Genomic DNA, 23,865 nt, shown 5'->3' with positions numbered 1-23,865 from the left:
TTCTCTTAACAACAATCTTCCTTCTTCGCAACAATCTCCCTCTTTGATAGTATTCATTTTCAATTAGATTTCCAACACTTCTTTTCACTTTGATTAACCTTTATTTGGATCTTAATAAGCTATTTATCCTCTAATAAATTTCCTACCTAAATCTACCACCTCTTCATATTTGTTTATGTTCCTATCTTTTTTTCAATTTCTCATCAGCCTTTAAGGCAAACTGGTAAGCTTCCTTAATTATTTCTATCTTAACCAAACTAATTAAATTTTGAACATATGTCCTCAAACTAGTAAGATACCTTGAAATCACTTCAAACTCATCATCCATATGTTTATATCTAATATCTAACAGGTATACTATTTTTTGGTATATTTTATCATAGAAGACTCTTTTTGCTTTAAATTTTGCATCTTCCTTAACAAACTAACTTAATAATCACTAGGAAAGAATTCACCCTTTAACTTATTCACCATTTATATGAAGACTAGATATTTTCTTTTCCTCTCCTTTGTCTATTGGTTTGCAAGTGTTCCCACCATAATGATGTTAGAAATAGGGGGAGAGGGGGTTGATTCAGTATTCCAGAAACTTTTGCCTAACTATGGATATTATTAATAATCTTTAAAATTGCATATATGATCAAAATTAAAACTAAATATAACCATAACACAATGCAAATCATAACACCATTATTTTTTAACTAGGAAAACCTTGGCCAAGGGAAAACTCCAGTGGGGATGGTACCCACAAAATGATCCACTAATCAAAAGTATCTTGTGAAAGATATTGACACTATTAGGAGTCTATTACATCTGTATAATGTATATATCCTTGTTAGAAGCCTCACCCCTATTAGGAGCTAGTATTACAATACAAAAGTATGGAAGAAGAGCCCATTGCTCAAACAAGAAAAATACAACTATACAATGTTATTAATAAAGATAGATGCAAAAACCTTTACACGGTGTTGATATATTCAATATCTGATCTATCCTTTTGGTACCTTCTTCAAACCTAAACATATAATTTTTTTGCTTTGTACCACCATCAAATTTGCATCTATATTGATCACACAAAAGTGTGCATCCAAACATCATATCATACAACATAATCCCACACATTGCTAAACCAAAATGTTCTTCCTTTATACCAAATGTGTTCATCATGTTAGCCTTCCTACTTAATACTTTGCTAAATCTTTTGAATTATCTTTTTCCACATGTGGGTTAACATATAGGATGTCATCCCAACATTGTCAAGTAATAATTTTGGTAAATCAAAACAATTCCTTAACCAAAATGCCTTTATTCTACCTTTAACTTTGTTCTATCCTAGTAAATTGTTTCTGGTAAATATGCAATAATTCCACTTGTACATAGCCAAATGTTAAGATCTATTAACCATGTGTCATATACATTATGCTCTTCTTTCTTGTACCTTCACATAAGCCCAAGTGCCTTAAGTAAACTATGATAAATAAAATACGCTAACTGTACATTGTTTTGTTGATATGTACTTAGACAAATTTTCAGACTTATCCTTTCATTTTACCTTCTCCAAGTAAGGTATATGTTGTCATAAATTTAAAAATTAACATATATCCTTAGCTAAATTTCCAAAAAATAATGCATGTCCTTTTACCTCAGTACTATAGATTTTTTCCTCTTTATTTGTATTTATACTTTCATACTTAAAATATGTTTCCATCACAATAATCCAATCAAGAAATTCATTAGAATCTAGCTTACTATCATAATCTGGTAAATTAAAGTGTGGTCTTTAATTAACTCTAGTAAAGGTTCTTAGAAATATTTCACCCCCTTGTTCAATTTTAGGTTTGACATTTCCTGCAATAGTTTCCTTCATTTCCTCATCACTCACATCTTCAATAGGTCTTCCTCTTCTCTGGGTAGTTTCTACTACTTCAAGTCTAGAAAAAAATTTCCTTAACACACTCATCAATGTTGGATCTACATATCTCCTTTTGTGAACCAGCCTTACAACCCTCTTCAATTGTAGGCTAGATCTCAACTTTGCCACCCCACAACAAGATTTAATTAGGACTTCAAAACTTTGAATTTGGAATAGAATTTTACATGAAACACAATCATCGCTTTGATACCACTTGACATAGTCCCTAGTTGGAGAGCCATGAAAAAGATTAGTCCAATCATGCAACAATATTAAACATAAATAAAACAACAAGTAATGGGAGAGAACCAAACGAGATCAACATTCATTCGTAGAAAACTAGATGTATAAAGGTTTGACAATAGGACTTTCTATATTTTAGGCTCATGCATGCCTAATTTCTTAAAATATTTGGTCAGAGACCTTACATATAATTCAAATGATTAATATCTTGTAACTAAGAGCTTACTACTATAAGAGATACATTAGATTACAATACATGAGCACTTTGATACACATGTTAACCTCAAGACTCAAAACACTCCCCAAGAATAGGAAACATGTTACAACAAATAGGTCTAGTCCTAAATGATAAGGAACAAGTTATATAAACTATTTTAAAGATTACGGTCCAGATTTAGGTCCTTACATGATTCAAGAACATAACTACATGTGTCATCGAAGATCCATAGTCATACATTTTCATTACAAGATTAAAATCCAAAAATGGTCATGAAAACTGGAAAGAATGAATCATAACTCGAGAAACAAGGAATCAAATGAGATACAAATAGGAGTAAGAAAAAAACTAGGTCTAGGTCATACTCCAAACATCATAAGTGATCATTTGAATATAACAAGGATCACTAAAATGATCAACAAATCGAAAAGCTGACAAAATTGTAAACAAGATATTTTTGTTTGATGTAAGATTGCCCCAAACCCAAGATGCCTCTACATCATGAAGAGTAATTCCTTCGGTGAGTCTTATTTGGATCTTGACTGCATATAATATCTTTTTTCTTGATGTTATTTGAAGCAAGAAGGATTTTGGTGGCATGAAATAATATTTTAGAGATTTTTTAAGTAAGATATGGAAGTGTATTATATTCTCCTTTCTTCCTTGGTAAGGCTTCACGAGTATATTAGATTTAATGATAAATTGAGATGGAGTTGAAAGTGAATGCTTATGTGTAAATGAAAACCTAGATTTTTTGGATTGATTGGGCCTATGTGTACTTTGAAGTTTTCTTTGATACTCCTATGTGAAGCATTATAAAACATGCAAATGTGAGAGAAAAACGAGTATTTGAATCATGTTAAACATGCCTAAAATCTTGCTAACTACACAATTTTTTTACCACGACCTCTGATGAGCTAAAAAAGTGTGCCCAAGACTTGTTTGATTTATTCTTTAGAGTTTTGTAGGTGCACCCTCCCAAAACAATATATTAATCCCATGTTGATTTCATGATTGATTAATGAAGACTAGATACAAACTAGATGGAGCACTTTGAAGGACTAGAAAGGAGTAGTTATTGTGAAACTATCCTCAAGGATTCAATGTATGCAAGTAGATAGGAACAACTCAAGAGTTAAGCTAAAATAAATGAAAACTATCAAAGAGATATCAATGCAACTATTGTACTAATTGTCAGGATATAATGACATTCAACTACAAAACAAGAGTTAGTAAAAAATAATAAATGCAATAATAGCTCTACAAATCAAACTAGCATGATAACTCTAAATGCAATATTAATAGGATACACATTTTCTTAAGACATGGGTTCTATTTATAGATTTCTGGAAGGGCTAGGGGAGGTGGCATCTATGTGGCATCCACATAGGTTCCACAAGGGAGACACATAAGTCATACAAAGTCTAAGTTTTCTACACATGTGTGAGCAACTTGTGATGGGATGGGTTAGTGTGTACTTAGGGGTACACATATAAGATTTTTAATAGATCTTGACCAATGACCAAATTAGGAAGGTGCAAGGGGTGTCATGAGAGATGTAATAGAACCTTTTTTAGCCTTTTTAAAAACTTTTTTGAAAAAGTGATTATTTGGAGCAAATAATTAGACGTAATGGTTGTAGGAATTAAGAAATTAGACTAATTAACTAAATTAACCTTAGTTAATTAGTGGGATAGAATTCTTAGCTAGAGAGGGATGGGTGTACACTATAGGGTAGGATCTAGGTCTAGATTATGATTAAATTAAATTAGATTTAATTTAATCATGTTTAGAAGAATTAAGTTAAAGGAGGGAATAAATAAGTAGAATTTATTTTAAAAGGGGGAACACGGGGGAAATGTATTAAATTAAATTTAATACACTAGGGATAGGTATTTAAACTAAATTTAAATACTTGGTGATGAATATAATTAATTTAATATAATTAAACTAAACAACAGAAGAAAAAAACTAACCTTGGGTTGACCGAGTATGGGGGAATGATAAGAAATGAATTTGGCTAGTGTGTTGTAGTTGTGATGCTCCCCTTTGGATCTTACACTAACCATTTATTTGAGGCTATGGAGGTTCTTCAATCCCTAATTCTAGCCAATAAGATGGGATGTAGAAAGGTTTGGCTTAAAAGGGACTCTAATAATATAATAAGATGCTTAAAGGGATTACCCTCTCCCCCTTATGGACGATTGATAAAATTATATCCATGGACATAAATATTATTTATTCTCTTGAAAATTATTTTACCTCTCATGGATTTATTGAAGTTTATAGTATTATGGAATGGATATCAAATGCAACTTTGAGAGCTAACAAGTCCATGAGCTAGTAGGGTGAGTTGGATTTCCTCTAGGATGCCAAAGTCATCTAAAATCATGCTAGGATTCATGAGGATTTGGGAATCCTTTATATTTATTATCATGCACTTTCCAATGACCAAAGTGATTATGATAAGTAAAGGATATCATCTAATTGATAGTTTGGAGAGTAATTATGACATGACCCCACACATTTTCTAGGTGTTATTTACCTTATTTTGGCTTGGGGTTTTCAAAAGTTGCATTTTGTATCTATTCTTGACATTCTATCTAGTTCTATTTCTACGAATTTTGTTGTGTGGTTATGTTAGAGGTGATTGTGTGGTGAATTTTGTAGAAAGAGGAGGTAGCCCCTCTCCTACAAGGAATGAAATAAAAAACCCAGAGTTGGGAAATCTCAGAGGCAGGAAAGATGATGAACTTCATGGAACTCCTCCATGGTTGAAACCCATCTATTACCAAAATTTTTAAGAAGTGTTGGAAGGAGGGGAAGATGACTATTGCCAAGAGATATTAAAATTCATGAGGGATTGATAGCTAAAGTTATTGGCCTTCCAATTATGGCGAAGAGTTTCTATAGAGATTGAAAATTCACTGGTGTTGCTATCAAGATGTTTTCTAAAAAACCAGAAAAGGAATAATTTGGTCTAATTTGGTAGAACCTACTATTCTCCCAAGGCCATCAAGAATATTTGGAGGTGGGTTCTTTTCTCTATCACGCTATTGTGTGGGAGATTATTGTGGGTTTATGACTATCATTTTGTCTTGCTAAACCAATTTCACCACAAAGAGAAGGTATCCATTCCTTATTATCTTAATTTCTCATTGAATTCCAATATTAAGTGTTAGGGTCAATCCAGATGGTAATTAGGCCCTTCATGAAGAGCTAATGGTTTTGAATTTTGATAATTTTATAGATGCTTCTATTGAGCACATTGTCTTTGAACATTATACCTTGGATTAGATTCTCTTGAATTTGATGACAATGAGGAGAATGGGGAGTCTGACATGGAACTTAAGGAAGATATTGATATGGAAATCCCAAAGAAAAGTGCTAGTAGGAGAAAGTGTAAAACTTCTACTTTTGGGTCTATTAAGAAGAAGAAAGGAAATGCTTCTAAGAGTAAGAATCCAAAGACTATGGAGGAGGATGTGTAGGATGGGGAGGAACATCCTGATAGTGAGGGTACATGGACATTGCTTTGAGGAAGATATGTTATCCTCCCCCTAGGAAGAAATACAAAGCTTCAACTTCCTCTACTAGAAGCCTAGGTGGTGTTGGTGGGAACTCCCCCACTCACTCCTCTCCCTTGGTCCATAATAGTCTAGTGTAACTAAATCTTGTGGATATTGTTACCCCCCACCCCATCCCACCCCATCGTTGGCTCCCAATAGCACAATGCATATGAATCTTCTAGTTATTATGTTGGAGAATGTGATGGGTGGCGATACTGTGCTAAAGAATGTGGTGGGAGGTGATTCTTTTCCTCACAATGATACTATTGATACATATGTTGATATAGATACCCCTAGGGAGGTTGCTACTTTTACTAAGGTAGAAAACCACAACAAAGGGCCCAATATCAATGCCCTACAGACTACCAAGGATGGGCCTTTAGACTTTTATAAGGTTGTGAAATGGAATTTTCATGAGGTGGAAAAGATGAAAATTAAACAAAGGGCCTTCACCAACAAGTTGGATTTTCTGGAGGCTATTGGTGTTGGAGAGAATATCTCTTTCTTTAAAGCTTTGAGAGACGTCACTAAGGTTGTCAGTGATGCTAAAGCTATGACAAATGCATATACTTCCAGGTTTAAGGATGTGGACTCTAGGTTCTTTTCTCTTAAGAAGAAGGTTACTGGTATGGAAGAAACTCTCAAGACAATTAGAGAGTGGAGTTATAAAATCCTCAAGGCCTTCACAAAGAATCTCAAGATCCTCACTATCAATCTGGAGAATACCAACTAGGAGAGAGCTATGTTTAGGTTGCATTTGATAATGGTGCTAGTCCTAATGATGTCTCTACCGGGCCAGTAAAGAGGACTCGTGCTAGTACAAGGAAGATGGTGCAATGTGCTAGTAAGGATATAAAGGAAAACAAGAAATCTATTAACACTATGGATTAACTCGAGCTAGAAGTGATAGAGCTGTTGAAGAACTTTACTTAACTTTGTCTCTAGTTGGGTGTTTTGTTGTCCTTTTTTATTTCTTTGCTGGTCCTTTGTTGGTTCTTGTCCTTTTGTTGGCCTTTTATTTCTACGTATCAATTGTTTTTTCTTTATTTTTTATTTCATCTACGTGGTGCCATAATGATCTATTTTTCTCTATAATGAAGTAAAGGATTTTGGGGCCCCTTCAAAGCCTGTTTTTCACATAATAAAAAAAGAAGGAAAATAGCAATAATAATTAATTATTAAATTAACTATAGTGATTATAGAATATTAATTAAATAACATTTATTGAATGCTTGGAGATAATTTTAGTCATCCACATGTATATATTTCAATTATAGAAATTAATATTTCAGTCATATATCATAGTGTTGGATTGAAGTATTAATTAGATACTGTAGATGAATAATATTAATTTAATGTCATATTAATATGATTTGACAATGTTGCTTGGACAAATAGCTTAGGATGGTGTCTTTAAATTAAAAAAAACATACATGGAATTTTAATTTTTTTGAAATAGATAAATTTGAAATTTAAGACCAAGAAATAAAATTTCACCTATTATTCTTTCAAGAGGTGATATGTAGATATATGGCTTCCACTAGGGTATTTAAACTACTAAGGATATAGTTGATAAGGGATGACAACATGAAGTGTGTCTTAGTGGTGGATTAGATCTTAGGAAGTGAGTAGACCAAAATGGTCAAATCATACATTCAAGATATCAACCCAAAGTGGTGCAAAAATAGAGGAAAAAAGTACTAGGATATGAATAATAATGCATATTGACAAATTAATTCTATAGGTGCAAGACATTTTTGTAGGCATGAATATGACCTCAATCTACAAACCCCACAATAATGCAAACATAATTCTCTTATCCTAAAGAAAATAATAAACTGTCATAATCAATCTTTTATCTCATAACATCCAAAATTTAGTCCTTGAACATAGTTATCCTTCTCACTCAAGCACAAAGCTAAATACATTTATTTATTGTATATATTCTCAATGCTTTAACGTTCACTATTTCATAATACATTCACTCCGCACTTGTCAAATATTTAATCTACTTTTTAATGCATGCTTATCAAAATAGATTTAATTGGATCATCCTAAATTAATCTAGGGGGCTTGTTTTCTTTTAGAAATTAGTGAAAAATACTCCAAGCATGCCCTTAATCTTAATAAGAAGTATGAGAACCGAAGTCTTTCTTGTCCAATTATTTTGTTAGACTCCAAAACCTGTTACAACAATACAAATAGATTTCATTTACTCCACTATAAGCACAATATGTACCAACTTTTAAACCAATAACATTTTAAAATAATTAAAACAATAGAAAAGATAATGTGTTGACATTAAAATCAATTTTAATGATACCCCTTAGTCCTTGATTCTTGGCCGAAGAGGTTTTGCCTAAGGCTTGTGTTCCCATATCAAATAGCTAAATAGTAATTTGTCGATTAAAAAAATATCCATAAAAAATAGATAAATATTGACATGTCCACCTAATAAAATCCAAATTATTGTTTAGAACTATTACATCCAAACTCCACTTCGATCAATGGCGTGTGCCTACTCAAGGGATCAATTTGGCTCAAATCCACATGTTTACACCCCACTAATAACATTCTTCAAGCAACATACCATTATCTACACACTCTCTAACATCTTGACACTCTTCAACACTACGATGATAGATTATGAAGTACGACTCAGAACATTAATGCCAAAAAACTACACAATCAAATCTAAAAACAGTTAAATAATAAGCTTAACTAGTGTCTTCTTATGTTTTAATGACTTGACCAAATAAACTTTATATTAACTTTGTCCAAATGTATATCCATTTGATAAATATATTGATAGATCCATTGAATAAAAAATCTAATTAAATTTGTACAACCATTGTCTCCACATTGATAAAAAAAATGCTTGCATATCCGAAGAGATCATTTTAGTTCAAACCTACATGCTTAATAAAACCGTAGTTGTTTAGAGCCATTGCATCCACATTAATAAGTAATGCTTGCATACTCCAAAATCTTGACATTGATAAGAAATACTTGTATACTCAAAGAGATCAATTTAGTTCAAACCTAAATACTTACACCATTAATAAAACCACATACAAGCACCATGACTTGTCATTAACCAAACAAAAGATATATTTGACTTTGTTCATGTGTGTATCCATTTGATCATACTTTTAGTACCCATTTGTATATAACTTAACACCAATTTTATAATATACTAGATTTGACCTTGTTGAAATTGAGGTACTATGAATATTCTCCTGCAATTTACAAGTTTGTGCACATCAATTCCATGATATTGTGCAATGAGGTGGTGGGGATGTGAGATGTTTGTAAGGTAGAGGGAACAATGATAAGCACTAGGTGATGGCAATGAGTAAAGATGAAAAAATGTCCTTGTCCTTGTGGTCAAACACACTTGCATTTGACTCATAATAACCAAACGGAGCTCTCCATCCCTTCTAATGGTCGACACTCTGCACTGTGCCATCGACTTTGCCTTCCAAGGACGTCAAAATGAAATGATTTCATTATCACTTTTGAAGGAAAACCATGTAACCTTTGTAATTGCATGGAGATTTATTCCCTCGTCTCTAAATCATTGCAAATTCATTGAAAGAGATTGATGAGTTGGGGATCATAAGAGATGGATCAGAAAAAAACATACATTCTTCTGGATTCTTTTTAATATATCTTTGTTGTTTTCCAGAGGTAGGGCCCTTACTGTTTTATATTGGGTGTGTAATAATTTCATTCTTGACTATACTTTGATTGAGCTGATACGTTTTGCTTGTATGGTTTGGTTAGTGAAGGATTGTTTCTTTTGTAAGGTTTTTCCTCTGGTTTAGTCAAACTTGAAAATGGCGTACATCCTTGAGAAAAATTTAATGAAGCAGGACAGATATAAATGCAATGACTTTTGCCTTTTTGTGGCTACATTTGAATGAATTTTGAATTTGTTTGTAGTAGCAGGTGAATATATGGATGGATATAAATATAATATAATATATATGTCTTGTTAAATAGAATATTTTGCATTTCCTAATAAAAGTAATATATTATATATAAAAATTTATTTGTTTTTTTAATTAAAAAAGATGAATCAGTTTTCTTTGTTATAGTTAATGTAAATAAATTATGGTGAAATTTCAAAAAGCTTCTTATTTCTTATCGTCTTGTTGTTTGTATGTAAGGTATTTGTTGTTTTCCATGTTTATCAGGTACTTAGTATCATATTGCTATAAGTTATCTTTGTCATAGATTATAAAAGAAACCATTTCCGGTTCTGTTTACCTACACCTACTATATATAGACAATTTGTGCTACAATTTTTTTCCATTCAATAAATTTATAGTATTTGAAAGGCTTGCGCTATAACTTTTCCTATTATTATCTACCTCTATCTGTCATCAAAGTCAATTACAAATGACATGTAAGAAATATTTGTTTTAAGAAATAATGATATTTGTATCGCATTCAAAGTGTTTGTACTATAAAGTGACATGTCTTTCCACACCCATCTTCATATGTCAATATGTAATTCATATTATAGCCCATTATAAATATCACACACCCATAATAGGGTTATCTCCATATCTTGTTTGAAACCATCTATATTCACTATACCTACTCTAAGGAAATTTTGTATAGGGAAGATAGTATTCTACTAAATTGTTGATTTTCAATAAATAGTGATCTAATCTTTAGAAGATTGCCCCTACTACAATACACATATATTTGAATTTTAAACATTCTAAACTTAACATTTGAAATATTAAAGTGATCTTTACTAATAAAAAAAACATATTTATATTTATAGATTAGATGTGACCATCAATTCTCTTTTCTAGAATTTTCTCTCTTTTTTTATCAGTAATAAGTCAATTTCTATTAATAAAAAAATAATCTTTTTAACATAAATCATTCTTTATTCATCAACACCATAGTCTTTCTAAGAAATTTTATATCTACTTGATTTTAAACCTATGTTGCTAACAACATTTATAGATTTTCAAAATTGTTCAATGACCCAAAATTTGGACAACTACACCAAATACTACCCTTAGAGTTGAATTCAAAATACATACTTCTAAATTTTAAAACAACTACATTCAAGGTTCCACCATTCCTAACCTGATATTTGCAAAACTTATGTGAAGCCTCCTTCCTGGCCTCCTTGGTTCTACATCTTCTTGGCTTTCCTGGTTTCTTCCACCACCATTGATCCCTCTGGAATAAACATTCCTCAAGGTGTCTTTTTCTTACCTCTTTGTCTTGGAATGCGATGATCACCAATAACCTTTTGCATAGTTGTCTTCCCCATTGCCCTCTTTTCATCCCTCTTAGATTCCTCCTCCTCCTTTTCTCAAATAAAGTCCTTCAACAAGAACCAACCATGCCAAGCCTTGTCCATTCGAATTTATTTCCTAACTATCATTCTCCATACCAGAAAGGGCTCATAGGGTTCCCTTTCCCTACAGACTTGATATCACCCTTCCTTTGTCACTAAATAATTAAGCCCTAACTCTATATAGGACAACATTTGAACCATGTCCCCATTCGCTTTAGCTTCACAATGGCCTACATTATCTAGAGAGCTTCTTCCATAGTACCTAGATGAAGATCCTTCACCATTATTGTTGATGGTATGTCCATATTGACCATATACTCATAGTTAGTTTCCATAAACTCTTCACTCAAAATAACTTCTCAAATATTCAAAAACCTTGGCTCCTTGAACCGAAAAATCCCCTTTAGTTTTGTATGTGATATCTTGCCATAAAAGGGTTGGTGGGGGTGCATGACCTTTAGAGTGAAGTTCACTTTTGTTTCAATCACCACGCCTTCCCCTAATCACCCAATTCACAACATAACAAGAAATAAATATTTTTTGCTCCATTGAGATATGCATTTATAATTTCTAGCCTATTCTAGACGCTTCTATTTTCTTTTCCAACCTTTATCCACCATTTGATGTTCTCAATACTCACAAACAAGTGACCAATGTGCCACCTTTGTCCTTACTACCAACTCATAATTGCCTTCACTATTAATTGGTGAACATTGAGAGAAGCCAAGTGGGAGCTTGTTCGATATCGTGAGACTTATGCTTTAGTTCAATTTGAATATTGGTTAAGATTTATTTGTTTGCAAGAACATGTGATTGTTAGAGGGAACAAATAATGAGGTCGAAGTTTAGGTTGCACTCTTAGTAGTCTAGAAGGTTAGGTAGCTAGAAGTAAGAAAACTATACTTTGAGGGCGACTCAAAAGAAAAAAGAAAAATGAAAAGTTTAAGGAAAATTATGCTTGCCATACATGATAGGTCTTAATAAGTAATGTTTATGCCAATAAAGAGGTAGTAAAAGATTATTTGATAAATAATTACAAAAATAATTTGTAATTAATAAAAATTGGTTATCCATTTATGTGTTGGAAATGAATAATGTAACTAAGAGGGGAGGGGTGAATAAGTTACCACAAAAACAATTCCATGTCCCTAGATGTCAATTCAAACTTTCCATTGATCATGCAATACTACCCAACTTAGTTATATTAACACTAAAATATTACTGTCACTCGATTAACAAAGCAATCTTATGATTATTAAAATGTTTTAGCCTTTAATAACTTAGTTGCAGAAACATAAACCATAAAGAAAATAGCATGAACACATATGACAACAAGATTTAACGTGGAAACCCAATTTGGGAAAACCACCAGGCAACTAGTTATAATATTTTTCACTCTTATGGCGAGCCCTGTTAGGAGCCAACCCTGTTAAAGGTTAGAAAACATATTGTTACGTATGGCCTTGTTAGAGGTCTTAAAATATATCAATTATGAAATGTCACCTTGTTAGAGGATTTGCAATATGACTATTAAGTCAACTCTATTATGAGATTTCTTTACTACTACAATGGTTAGAAGGTAACAACAATTTGACCTAATTTATGAAGCAACTATCTTTATAGATTCAGATCTCTGTTCTGGCTTGACTTCTAGATCCTTATTGATAAGATGTTCTTTGTAGCTTATCTTCCACACTTTCCTGCTTTGCTTTTTGCTCACATATCCATCTTATTTCATATTCCACTTGTACATTTTTATCCTCACAACTTGACCTTTCTTATATATCATAAGCTAGGACAAGTCAGTTTGAATACCCTTCCAAATAATCAATCAACATCCAAATAGTCTGCCTTAATCAATTAATTATTAGACGCTTGCATTTTGCTATCATTCGGTCAATACTAGGATTGGACGCTCGGTTAATACTACGAGTCCTTTGATGCCTGACCACTCGGTTAATACTGCAAGTAGGATTCCCTTCATTAATCAATAACTTGGTTAATACTGAAAGTTCTTCTTTATCCAACTGCTCGGTCAATACTGAAATATGCAAGATTAATATTGCAAACTCTTTATTGCTTGGTTAATATTGACATAAAACATTTGTGTTATGTCAATGACAACATACAATTGAAGAATTGTTTCCAACATTATGATCCTTAACCTAAGCACTTTAATGCTCTAGGAGGTCACATTGGAAATGACACCTTCCTCATAGCCCAACCATGCTCCTTTGAATCCTAAAAATCTTCTATAATCTCATCCTACCCTACTTCTGCCAACCCGATTCCCAATTTAGACATCATGCCTGCTTCTGAATTGTCCATCTTCTTCACACGTGTGACCCTGCAATTCTAAAAATTGCCAAGTAAAAATCTAATGATCTTAATATATTTGTTTAAATACTAAGTCTGAGAAATGCTCCATTTGTTACTGCCATCACTATGATAAATGAGTCACCCTCTGCATGTAGCTTTCTTACCTCTTGTTACTTAGCCTTCTATCTTGCTAAGATTGCAATCTAAACTTCAAAATCTTTATTTATTCCCTCTAACAATCTCTTGGCTCTAATTGCTAAGGTATTACCAACATTATCTCTTATAATATAGCACACTTCCACTCAACTCTAGGTTGCCCTTTGAGGCCCCATCAAATTTTACCTTCACCCATCATGTTAATGTTAGAAGATAAATATCTAAGAATTACATACAAATTTAACTATAAAGTAGAGGAATAAAACACACAGAAACAAAACAAGAAAACACATAATTTAACATAGTTCAACTAATCTCAAGCTATATCCACCAAACAAAGAGTCCAATCTTATTATCCAGTAAATCAATCCAATTACAATCTGCAATACTGTTGCAAGATGCTACTAAATTCTCATATTAAAAAGCCCCAATCCTAAGCCATTTAAACAAGACTTAAGCCCCTTGACCTTGTCTTGGAGGCACTAATCCAAAACCCTATCGAAAAAATCTAGAGAGAAATTGGGCCAATAGAAGTGGAGAAAAATTAACCTCCATATCTAATTAGACTCCCAATAATAACTCATCCTTGCTCTAAAAGTTACCATCCTTTACAAGAAACAATTTGGTATAATATCATCTCCCCTCAACTCTTGATCAAACCCTCTAATTTCTCTTTCTTTCCAATACCACTTTATCTAAAATTGTCCTCCAAATCATAAATATACCATATTTAAAGAAATACACCATAAATTCCTACAAATATATGCACGGCCATAATCTCTTAGAATTTTGACATTCTATAATAAATATTATATAATTTTATGTGATATTTCTTTTTTCAAATACTCCATTGATTTTACAATGCAATCATAAGGTCGTTCAATGATCTCTCTTTAAATAAAAACTAATAAAATCTACTCTCAAAGAGTAAAATACATTAAAATCTAAATGCACCACTAAAAAAATTCACTAGAGTCTATTCCAATCTCTGAGTCACTTGAGATTTGAAGTATAACCACACCTCCTATCTTTGTCGGCAAAGCAAAGAGGAAAAAGACTCAAGTAGCAGAATAGACATTAAATACTAGAAACATTTGGAGAAGATCTTGAAAATAAAAATAAAAATATTTTCCTGAGCTCATAAAAAATTGGGTGTGACAATAAGTCCCAACATTTTGTTTGTGCTGAGCATTACAACGTACCCACGTTAGTATATTCAGCATATCTTCCAAAATTTCAAACTAGTCGGTCCCAAAAACATATCTAAAAAAGCGAGGTGTAGACCCTTCTTATTGACTTTAGACCTCAGACATAAATCTAATTTATTGCACAAAGTCCATGCAATTTGCTATCCAGAGATATGAATTTGTGTTAACCGACACCAAGCCTTGTCTGCATGCATTCAGCTTAGCAGGTGGTGCTGTTGACTCCCCCAAAAAATAGATTAAAAAGATTTTCTTTTTAGGATAAAAAGTTGTGATATTTTGAAATGGTCAGCACAGCTGTAGGTAACTAGATAGATCCTGAGCTTGAAGTGACCTGACCTGCCCTCTGCTTGTCCTATCACTCACTGCCAATACCCAGTCTTTAATCAAGTAACACCCTACAGTAGGTTTCTTTGGCTTTTTGGAAAAAAAATTCAAGTTTGAATAGTTGTGGATGTGATTACAGGCTATAGTACACTGGATGGGATGGGATCTTTATCAGAGTTGTATTTGATTAGGGCAATGGCTTTGCTGTTATGACTTACCTAATATTGGTTTTTTATTTATTATATATATGGAGGCTTTGCGGAGGGAATGTTTGGTAGAGCTTGAAGTAAGCCTTGCTTGTAAGCCTTGCTTGTATTTACTTATGGTACACCAATCCCAATATGCGGAACAGCTCTAGAAAGGAGTGAAAATGGATATGGGTATATATCTAGATGTTTTATGAGCTGTTTTGTTTCATCTGGGTGGGCTCTTTATAGCAAAATCTTGGTGGCCTCACTTACTAGAGGTTTGAAGTTTGATTTTGTGTTCTCCCAAGAAGCTTCTATGAGTTAGGTAAGTGAGTGTTTTTGAGGAACACAATGATTATCCAGTGATATTCTCAGTGCGGAGCAAGCTCAAGTTCCATCAAGTTTTGTGCGGTGAAGTCGAAGTTCTTCACTTAGGGATACAACCTTAACTACAAGGTTGCAAGGTTTGGTGGGTAGTGATATCCATGATTAATATCAATAACTACAGCTGCCTTGCATTTCCCTTCTCAGAACACTTATAGACTGATTTGTTCTTTCAAATTTGAATTCTTGTTCTCCCCTGAAGCTTCTACAAGTTTGATAAGTGGGTGTTTTTCAGGCTTTTGGGGAACCGGGTGATTAACCTATGAAATTCTCTAAGTTAGATGAAGTTTTTGCAATGAAATCATAAGCATATTGGCTGTATTCTTTACACCGGTGCTGAAGCTTTGTGGTCTGTGTGATAAGACCTAGTGAAATCCATGAATAACACTAACAATAATAGCTGGCTTACATTCTCCCTCTCACCCCATTTAGCGGGTAGGGATCCTCCTTCAAGTATAACTTATCACAGCTATGGGCAAGGTGGAGGGGGGCCATTCTATACTACTATGCCCTTGAGGTCTGACGGTTCTCTCTCTATCATGGAGGTTCTCAGCAGGTCCCAAACTGAAGGTAAAGAAACTGTAGCCAACAAGTCCATAACCAAAACCTATGGGTTATCCTTGTGAATATCTAAGGCTCTTGAAAAAGCTAGTAGGAATGAATAGTTCTTTTAAACATGAACATGGATTAGTTTTAGGTTATAGAGTGATGATTTGGAGTTGGTTTTGTTAATATTATGTATTGCTAAAATCATATTTTTTTTCTTTCTTTTGGTTTTGTAGATTGGAATGATTTGAAGTCCCCTGGACTGCAACCAACAAGCCTTCAGTCGACAAACATGGTGGACAGGAGGCTTTCAAGAGTACAAGCTACACAATATGACATGTCTCAAAAGAATTCAGGAGGGCATGTGAGCCCTAAACTGGAGGACTTCTTAGGGCAGTACTCCAGCAACAGGGATTCAGTGCCTCTGAGCATGGAGGGAATGTATTATGAGCAACATAATAACAATACCACTCCTGGTTTTGATAGGGATTCATGCAACTCGAGGATCAATGTTAACCAGCTTCCACTTTCTAGGCCCATGGAAGTCCCAACTCCTTGGAACAACACCACCACCACCTATGAAACTCAGCCTAATATGTTGTTTCAGGCTGCATTGGAGCATGATGAGGATGACTCATCTAAGGAGAGTATGTTTACAGATTGTAGTCTTCAGTTCAATCCTCACCAAGGGGGAGAAATCATGGATAATGGCGTAGGTATATCTGCCATGAAACCATGGTTTAGACAACAATATACCACTGACATGAAGGAGGATGAAAATAATAACAACAATAGTGGAAGTAGTTTTCAATCACAGGCAGCCTTGACTTTAACCATGAGTCCCGGATCACAGTCTAGTGCTGTTACTGTTATTCCCCAATCAACTAGTACTGATTGTGTTACAGTTGAAACCAGGAAAAGAGGGGCAGGTGGAAGGTCTAGGCAACCGGTTCCCAGAAAATCCATTGATACATTTGGCCAAAGGACTTCTCAGTATCGTGGAGTGACAAGGTTTATCTACATTATTTGTACATTGAATTAAAAATTTCGTCAATTTAAAATTCATTATGATATTGCTATCAGGATTTAAAACTCATTGTTAGTTAAATGCTATTGAATTTCCGAGTACAACTGTGTAAAGTTTTTCATCAATGTTTAAATCCCTGTAAGTGATTCATCCCTTGTTTTGGGCTCTCTTCCATCCTGACAATGGATCATGAATCATGATTCATAATGTTGATGGAGAAAAGCTCTACACAATAGTACTCAGAAATTCAGTAGCATTTTGGAAATCTTATAGCTTTGATCCATTTTAGTGTTATGCTTTGATCCATTTTTTAGTGTTATACTTGTTTTGTGGGTTTTTCTTCACCCATTTTGATGTTATTTTTTTCTTGTGGGTTTTGTAGGCATAGATGGACTGGTCGGTATGAAGCTCACTTATGGGACAATAGCTGCAAGAAAGAAGGGCAAACAAGGAAAGGGAGACAAGGTACAGAAAGTGGAATGTGTAATTATGGCTTATAAGGTTTTTTTGGTGGGAAGTTCTGACTGATTTCTTGTTCTTGTCTATTGCTGGCATGTGATGGAATCCTTGTGAAACAATGAACACTTATTGCAGTCTATCTGGGTATGTCTGGTGTCACAGTTTTTGTCTTTGAAGATTTAATGGTATTAGCATTGTTTAGTCAATCTGCTTTAAAATGAGACTAAATGTTGATTTGTTTATTTGTGGTAAAGGAGGATATGATAAAGAAGAGAAGGCTGCAAGATCATATGACCTTGCTGCCCTCAAGTACTGGGGGCCTACTACTCACATTAACTTCCCGGTAAATGTACCTTGCATTTATTGATAATGGATATGAAGAGCAATTAAAAACTGAAGATAACATATCTCTGTTATCTCCTGTTTTTTTTCAAAATTTACAGTTGAGCACTTATGAGAAAGAGCTTGAAGAGATGAAGCCCATGACTAGGCAGGAGTATGTTGCAAATTTAAGAAGGTATTAAAGCTTTTGAAAACACTTAATGTGTAATGGGATAGTTTTGAAAAACGTCATGTGTAATGTGATTCTATGGAAGAGTGAAGTTGCAATGAGGTGATAACATAATGTTTTCATTCAGGAAAAGCAGTGGATTCTCTAGGGGAGCATCCATGTACAGAGGAGTAACTAGGTGGGTTAGTTTTTTGAGCTTACCTAAACATAAAATCCTTAGGTGTATTAGGTTTCTTAGGTGTATTAGGTTTGTTAAGAATCATTATAGAAGCTTGCAATGTATGCAACTGGGTGATTCATTTCATGTCTAAATCCATATTGTTGTAGGCTTGATGATGTTGAAATGCATTTATACTGTGTACAATATACAGGCATCATCAGCATGGGAGATGGCAGGCACGCATTGGTAGAGTTGCAGGAAACAAGGACCTCTATCTTGGAACATTCAGTAAGTGCTCCTTTTTATGAGAAGCCTCAAAGTTATCTTTAATCATGAGGTGCATGACAATAAATTCCTGTAGAATATTCTATGTTCATCTTTAATTGCACATCTTTCTGGTATTTACTGTTGAATTTGTGGAGACATTGTATTTTCATATACAGTGCATTAAGGAAAAACACTTCTTGTATTTGGAATTAGCGAGGCTTTATTTATTTATTTTTAAATTTTTTTTTTAAAACTATGAAACACTTTCTTGTTTAACCTTACCAGTGGGTGTTTTATTCTTTTCTTTCACAACATTTTTGTTTCTTAATTCGTTACCTCTAAAATCCTTTCAAATATTGTTTGCCTCAGATTAACAGTAATATTTTTGTTCTTTTTTTTCACAGCACTTGCTTAATTCGTTACCACAAAAATCCTTTCAAATATTGTTTGCCTCATATTAACAGTAATATTTTTGTTCTTTTTTTCACAGCACTTGCTTAATTCGTTACCACAAAAATCCTTTCAAATATTGTCTGCCTCAGATTAACAGTAATATTTTTTAGGTAAAAAATTTCAAATGACTGACCAAACTTACGGAGTTTTAAAACTAGGAAAATGCACAAAACTGCAACATTTCATTCACCTCTCCAACATTTCGTTTACCTTAAATAAAACTGTAATTTTTTTTCAATATTTAAGAGTAATTGAATCAATTTAAAGTCAAAAAATTGATTAATTATATTATAATGAATTATCCGTATTATTAAGAAAAAAATCATATGACATTATTCTTAATATTTAAATATTTCCCGAGAGAACTAGATAGATTCAAAAATTTGATCTCAAGAAGCTGTATAGAACATAGATAATTAATTGGTCTTATTATATTATTAAATATAATAAAGATATAAACTTAAAAAATAATAAAATTATATTAAAGAAAATTTGAATTCAAACACTTGGAATTTTTAATATTTAAAAATTAAGAAATTTTCAATATATTTTATAAAATCTTAAATATTATTATGCAGTTGCACAGTAGAGAATTCATGGCTACTAAAGATGATGCCTAATGAAACAAATGATGCTTAATGAAACAATCAATATTACAGTTGATAAATTCTTCTGATGTAAATAATGAAAAATATTATTCTCATGAGAAATGGATTCATGTTGAATCACTACTCATGAAACATGGGTCATCGAGTTTGACTTAAAATCACACAGTTAAATCCTGATATTCATATCACGAAAAATATTACATTTACATATTTGAAAAACATTCTCTATATAGTATGATATATGATCTGAAACACAATCATTTCCAGAAAACTAATAGAACAATTCTCTATATAGTAAAACATATATTTTGGTCACAAAGAAGTGTGCCCCCTCAACTGTGAGAGCCATTATGATCATAGAGCTTCTGATCGTCACAAATGCTGAAGAAGTGAAGAGCAGGAAACACGTAGATTCGAGAAAGCAAAACCAAATCTATTTAAAGAGACTGTTAGAGGAATATATCAAAAAAACGTTTTCCTGCTATGTTCAATGCAGGTTAAGATAAATTCGTAAACTCCAAAATTAAGATTCAAGTTTGTTAGTCCTAAAACTGAGATTTCTATTTACATACAAACTTGTTCGCTCCAAAACCGAGGTTTTTATTTATGTATAAATTTTGTGTTAGATTCTGAGATTTTAATTTATATACAAACTTGGCAGCTTCAAAACTGAGATTATCATTTACAAACAAATTCGTTTGTTTCAAGGCTCCGATTTTTATCGATGTATAAATTTGTTAGATCCTGAGAATTTTTTCACTTAAAAACCTATGTGCTCCAAAACTGAGAATTATTATTTATCTATAAATTTTTTACATTACGAGAATTTTTTTATTTATTTACAATTTTCTCAGCACCACAACTGAGATTTTCATTTACATACAAATCTGTTAGCTCCAAGACTGAGATTTGTAACAATGTATAATTTGTTATATCCTGAGAATTTTATTAGATACAAATTTGTTAGCTCCAAAACTGAGATTTTTATTCTGGAAAATACAAGGGTTTCATCCTTGGTCTGTTTAAATATTGTCATCAGGCACGCAGGAGGAAGCGGCAGAAGCCTACGACATAGCGGCCATTAAATTCCGCGGCCTGAATGCGGTGACAAATTTCGACATCAGCAAATACGACGTCCAAAAGATCTCCGACTGCACCACTTTACCATCACCTGAACTCGCCCGGCGGAACAAAGAAATCACAGATCACAGCGTCGGCGGCGCCACAGCGAGCACCTCGCCTCCGCTCCAAATCTGCAGCAGAGAAACCGATAAAATCGAACAGAGCTGGGAAATAATGGCGGCCGACGAGCAGGATCGCCGCCGGTGCGAGAATGGAAGCACACAGACACAATCGGAAGAAGAGAAGCCCGCGGAGGTTTTGCGCAACCAGCAACAAATGGCCGCCGCTTTGCACAATCTGATCACGCAACAAAACGGCGAATTGACGGAGATTTCTGCCGGCACACCCGACGTCCTGCAGGTCGGGGGTTCGAGTCACAGCTCAAGCCCAGGGCATTCTCAGGACGGCCCTGTGCACGAAAATGTTCAGCTTCAGGGAGAATTTTCGCCTGCTTTGCTTCTTTTCTCCACATCTAAACACGATCCGTCACCTGCAACAAACTATGAATCGAACAGTGCTAAAACTAACAGCTGGATTCAACAGCAAGTGCCTCATCATCACCATTTACCAATGTTTGCAGCTTGGAACAGCACGTAACCTGATGTGCCGATTTTCTCGATCTCCGCCAAAAAAGAAACGATCTTTGATTTCTTTTCTTCAGAAATTCTGCAACCGTTTTGAAATTCCGGTGGGTTGCAGCAGATCGCGATCTCCGATCTGGACTGGTTTTTCTTCATTTTGTTTTTTTTTTCCGAAGAAAAACCTGTAAAGTCACAGTACTAAATATATATATGATACACGATGTGTAAAGATTTGATCTTTTCTCCAGGGTACAAATTTTCAACTTCTTTTGACTTTTGGTGTTGTTGAATTTGTACCTTTTGCATTCGGTGGGCAATTTTTTAATAGCGGGTGTACATCTTTATCTTTAAAACTTTTGCACATTCTTGAAAAGTTGAAGATTCCACATGGTGGGGTCTTAGAGACCCACTATAATCATTGGTAATCTTTTTGTTAAAAAAAAATAAGCCTAAAGTTTACCACATTAATAATTTGCACTTTATAGCTAGTACTTGATTTCATTTGTTAATAAATCAACCAAGATTTTAAATAAACAAAGCTTTTAATAACAGCTAGAAGCCATGATTGAAATTCTATGTTTGATGTGGTGGGGAGAAAACCACTCATGCCAAACATGGCTGTTTGGATTTAAATGAGAGGACATGTGATGTTGATGGGAATCTAGGCTTAGTTGGTTACCTAATTCTCTCTTTAAAAAACAATTATATTTCGTTCTCATCATCATTATGATTTAAATTTGGTAGATATGATTGTGGTATGGTTGTGGTATTTATGCATTTTTATTATGAAAATATAATCAAATTTTTTTAGACATTGAAAAAGAAATAATTTTAAGTTTTCTTAGAAGTATTGAACTGATATATCTCTTTTAGAATGCATTTTTAAAAATGAAATTCGTCTAGTATTTGAAAGACAATCATGATTTGATAATCATTGTGGAGCTTAATGTTGGATTTAGACCTTGCATCTCTTAACACATCTTATTTGAAGTGGAAGGTTTATTATTCTAGATCAAATTGATTAACTTGCTTAATCTTGATAACCCTAAGTATATTATTGACTTCAAAATATAGGGTGCCTTCACCAAGGAGCCTTCTACTTTACTATCCCTTACTTGTAGAGGAGTAATTTGATTTGGGTCTCTTCTTGATGATTGCTTCTTTACTTTCCCTTGCTTGTAAGGGAGTAATTTGATTTGGGTCTCTTCTTGATGATTGTTTGATTGCTGAGTGTTTTGGTGGTTTTATTGTTTGATGCTTTTTGACAATGTTATGTGCCAAACTTGGCTCTTGGTTTATTCATAGGTATCTTGTTTGTTTGTATTTGATAGAAACTTATTTAAACATCACAATTGTTATGTTAGAAATTATATATATATATATTCATTAGCTATTTTTTAGCTTGACTATGCCCAAGATCTCTAACATTACTATTATGGAGTAGACTCTAATCCATCATTGGGCTGAAAGAGAGTTCTAAGGAGTTGTACCATTTGTTACATCATTGTTCATAACATTTTGGGATCACCATATTATTTACAATTTTTTAAAAAAAATTGTAAGAGGTTGAAGCCAAGATTAATTATTATGTATTATTATTAATTATTATTTTATTAAGCACGTGTAGATTTGAACCCAAAATCTCTTCAATAAGAGGCTCACAATTTACCGTTGTGTTGTAGGCTCTTGCTTATATTATTTACACATTTTCAATATTTCCTAATAGTTTACAAACTAAGACCAAGTAAGCATTAAAGCTAACTAACCAATTATATATTCAATTTGTTACATGCAATACAATAATAGCTCTTCGAGAGCATTAAGGATTTGATAAAAAAAATACAAATCACTACTAGAAGTCAAACAATAGAAGGCCAATAATCGCCACTTAGAATTTCACTTTAGATGTCAATTTTGGCGATTTGGCACACATTTTTAATGAAAAAGAATTCCCATCATCTCAATCCTTTGGATATAAATTATATATTGATATAGGTTACAAATAAAATTAATAATAAATCAAATTATTTTAAACTCATTCTACCTTTGAAAATGATTTGAATATTTGTTCTTTATAATAGATTTACCTTGATTTTTTATAAATTTTTAAAGAAAACACAAGTCAAAATCATCACTTTGGAATCCATCAACTTAATGAAGGGTTGAATTATCCATCATTTCATGAGTCTTTGGTCATTTAAAAAATTATATTTAATGTTATGTGTCAAACCAAGAAAATGACATTTAACAACTTGACATTATGTTTAGATAAAATCAAGTAT

General features: G+C 33.2%; 1 protein-coding gene across 1 annotated transcript; it reads left to right on the top strand.

Annotated features, from left to right (window-relative positions):
• Positions 1-15,350: 15,350 nt before the first annotated feature.
• On the top strand, positions 15,351-21,824 carry LOC149538025 (AP2-like ethylene-responsive transcription factor ANT). The gene is made up of 8 exons (XM_089799422.1): positions 15,351-16,419; positions 16,632-17,406; positions 17,805-17,887; positions 18,136-18,224; positions 18,325-18,398; positions 18,520-18,570; positions 18,764-18,840; positions 20,920-21,824. The coding sequence occupies exons 1-8, from the start codon at positions 16,227-16,229 to the stop codon at positions 21,597-21,599; spliced, it is 2,022 nt and encodes a 673-aa protein (XP_089655548.1). The 5' UTR covers positions 15,351-16,226; the 3' UTR covers positions 21,600-21,824.
• The last annotated feature ends 2,041 nt before the right edge of the window (positions 21,825-23,865 follow it).

This window comes from Cupressus sempervirens, chromosome 9 (genome assembly GCF_028749045.1).
Source record: "Cupressus sempervirens isolate cs-2001-9-10 chromosome 9, ASM2874904v1, whole genome shotgun sequence".
In the NCBI taxonomy this organism is placed as follows: domain Eukaryota; kingdom Viridiplantae; phylum Streptophyta; class Pinopsida; order Cupressales; family Cupressaceae; genus Cupressus; species Cupressus sempervirens.
The sequence above is the reverse complement of the archived record's forward strand: the minus strand, read 5'-3'. Positions and strand labels throughout refer to the sequence as shown.

Excerpts from the sequence above, each read along its gene's own strand:
- LOC149538025 (XM_089799422.1), top strand. The coding sequence starts at position 16,227 with ATGAATAACACTAACAATAATAGCTGGCTTACATTCTCCCTCTCACCC. Across the intron at positions 17,407-17,804 it reads CAGTATCGTGGAGTGACAAG|GCATAGATGGACTGGTCGGT; the intron begins GTTTATCTACAT and ends TGGGTTTTGTAG. Across the intron at positions 18,399-18,519 it reads TATGTTGCAAATTTAAGAAG|GAAAAGCAGTGGATTCTCTA; the intron begins GTATTAAAGCTT and ends GTTTTCATTCAG.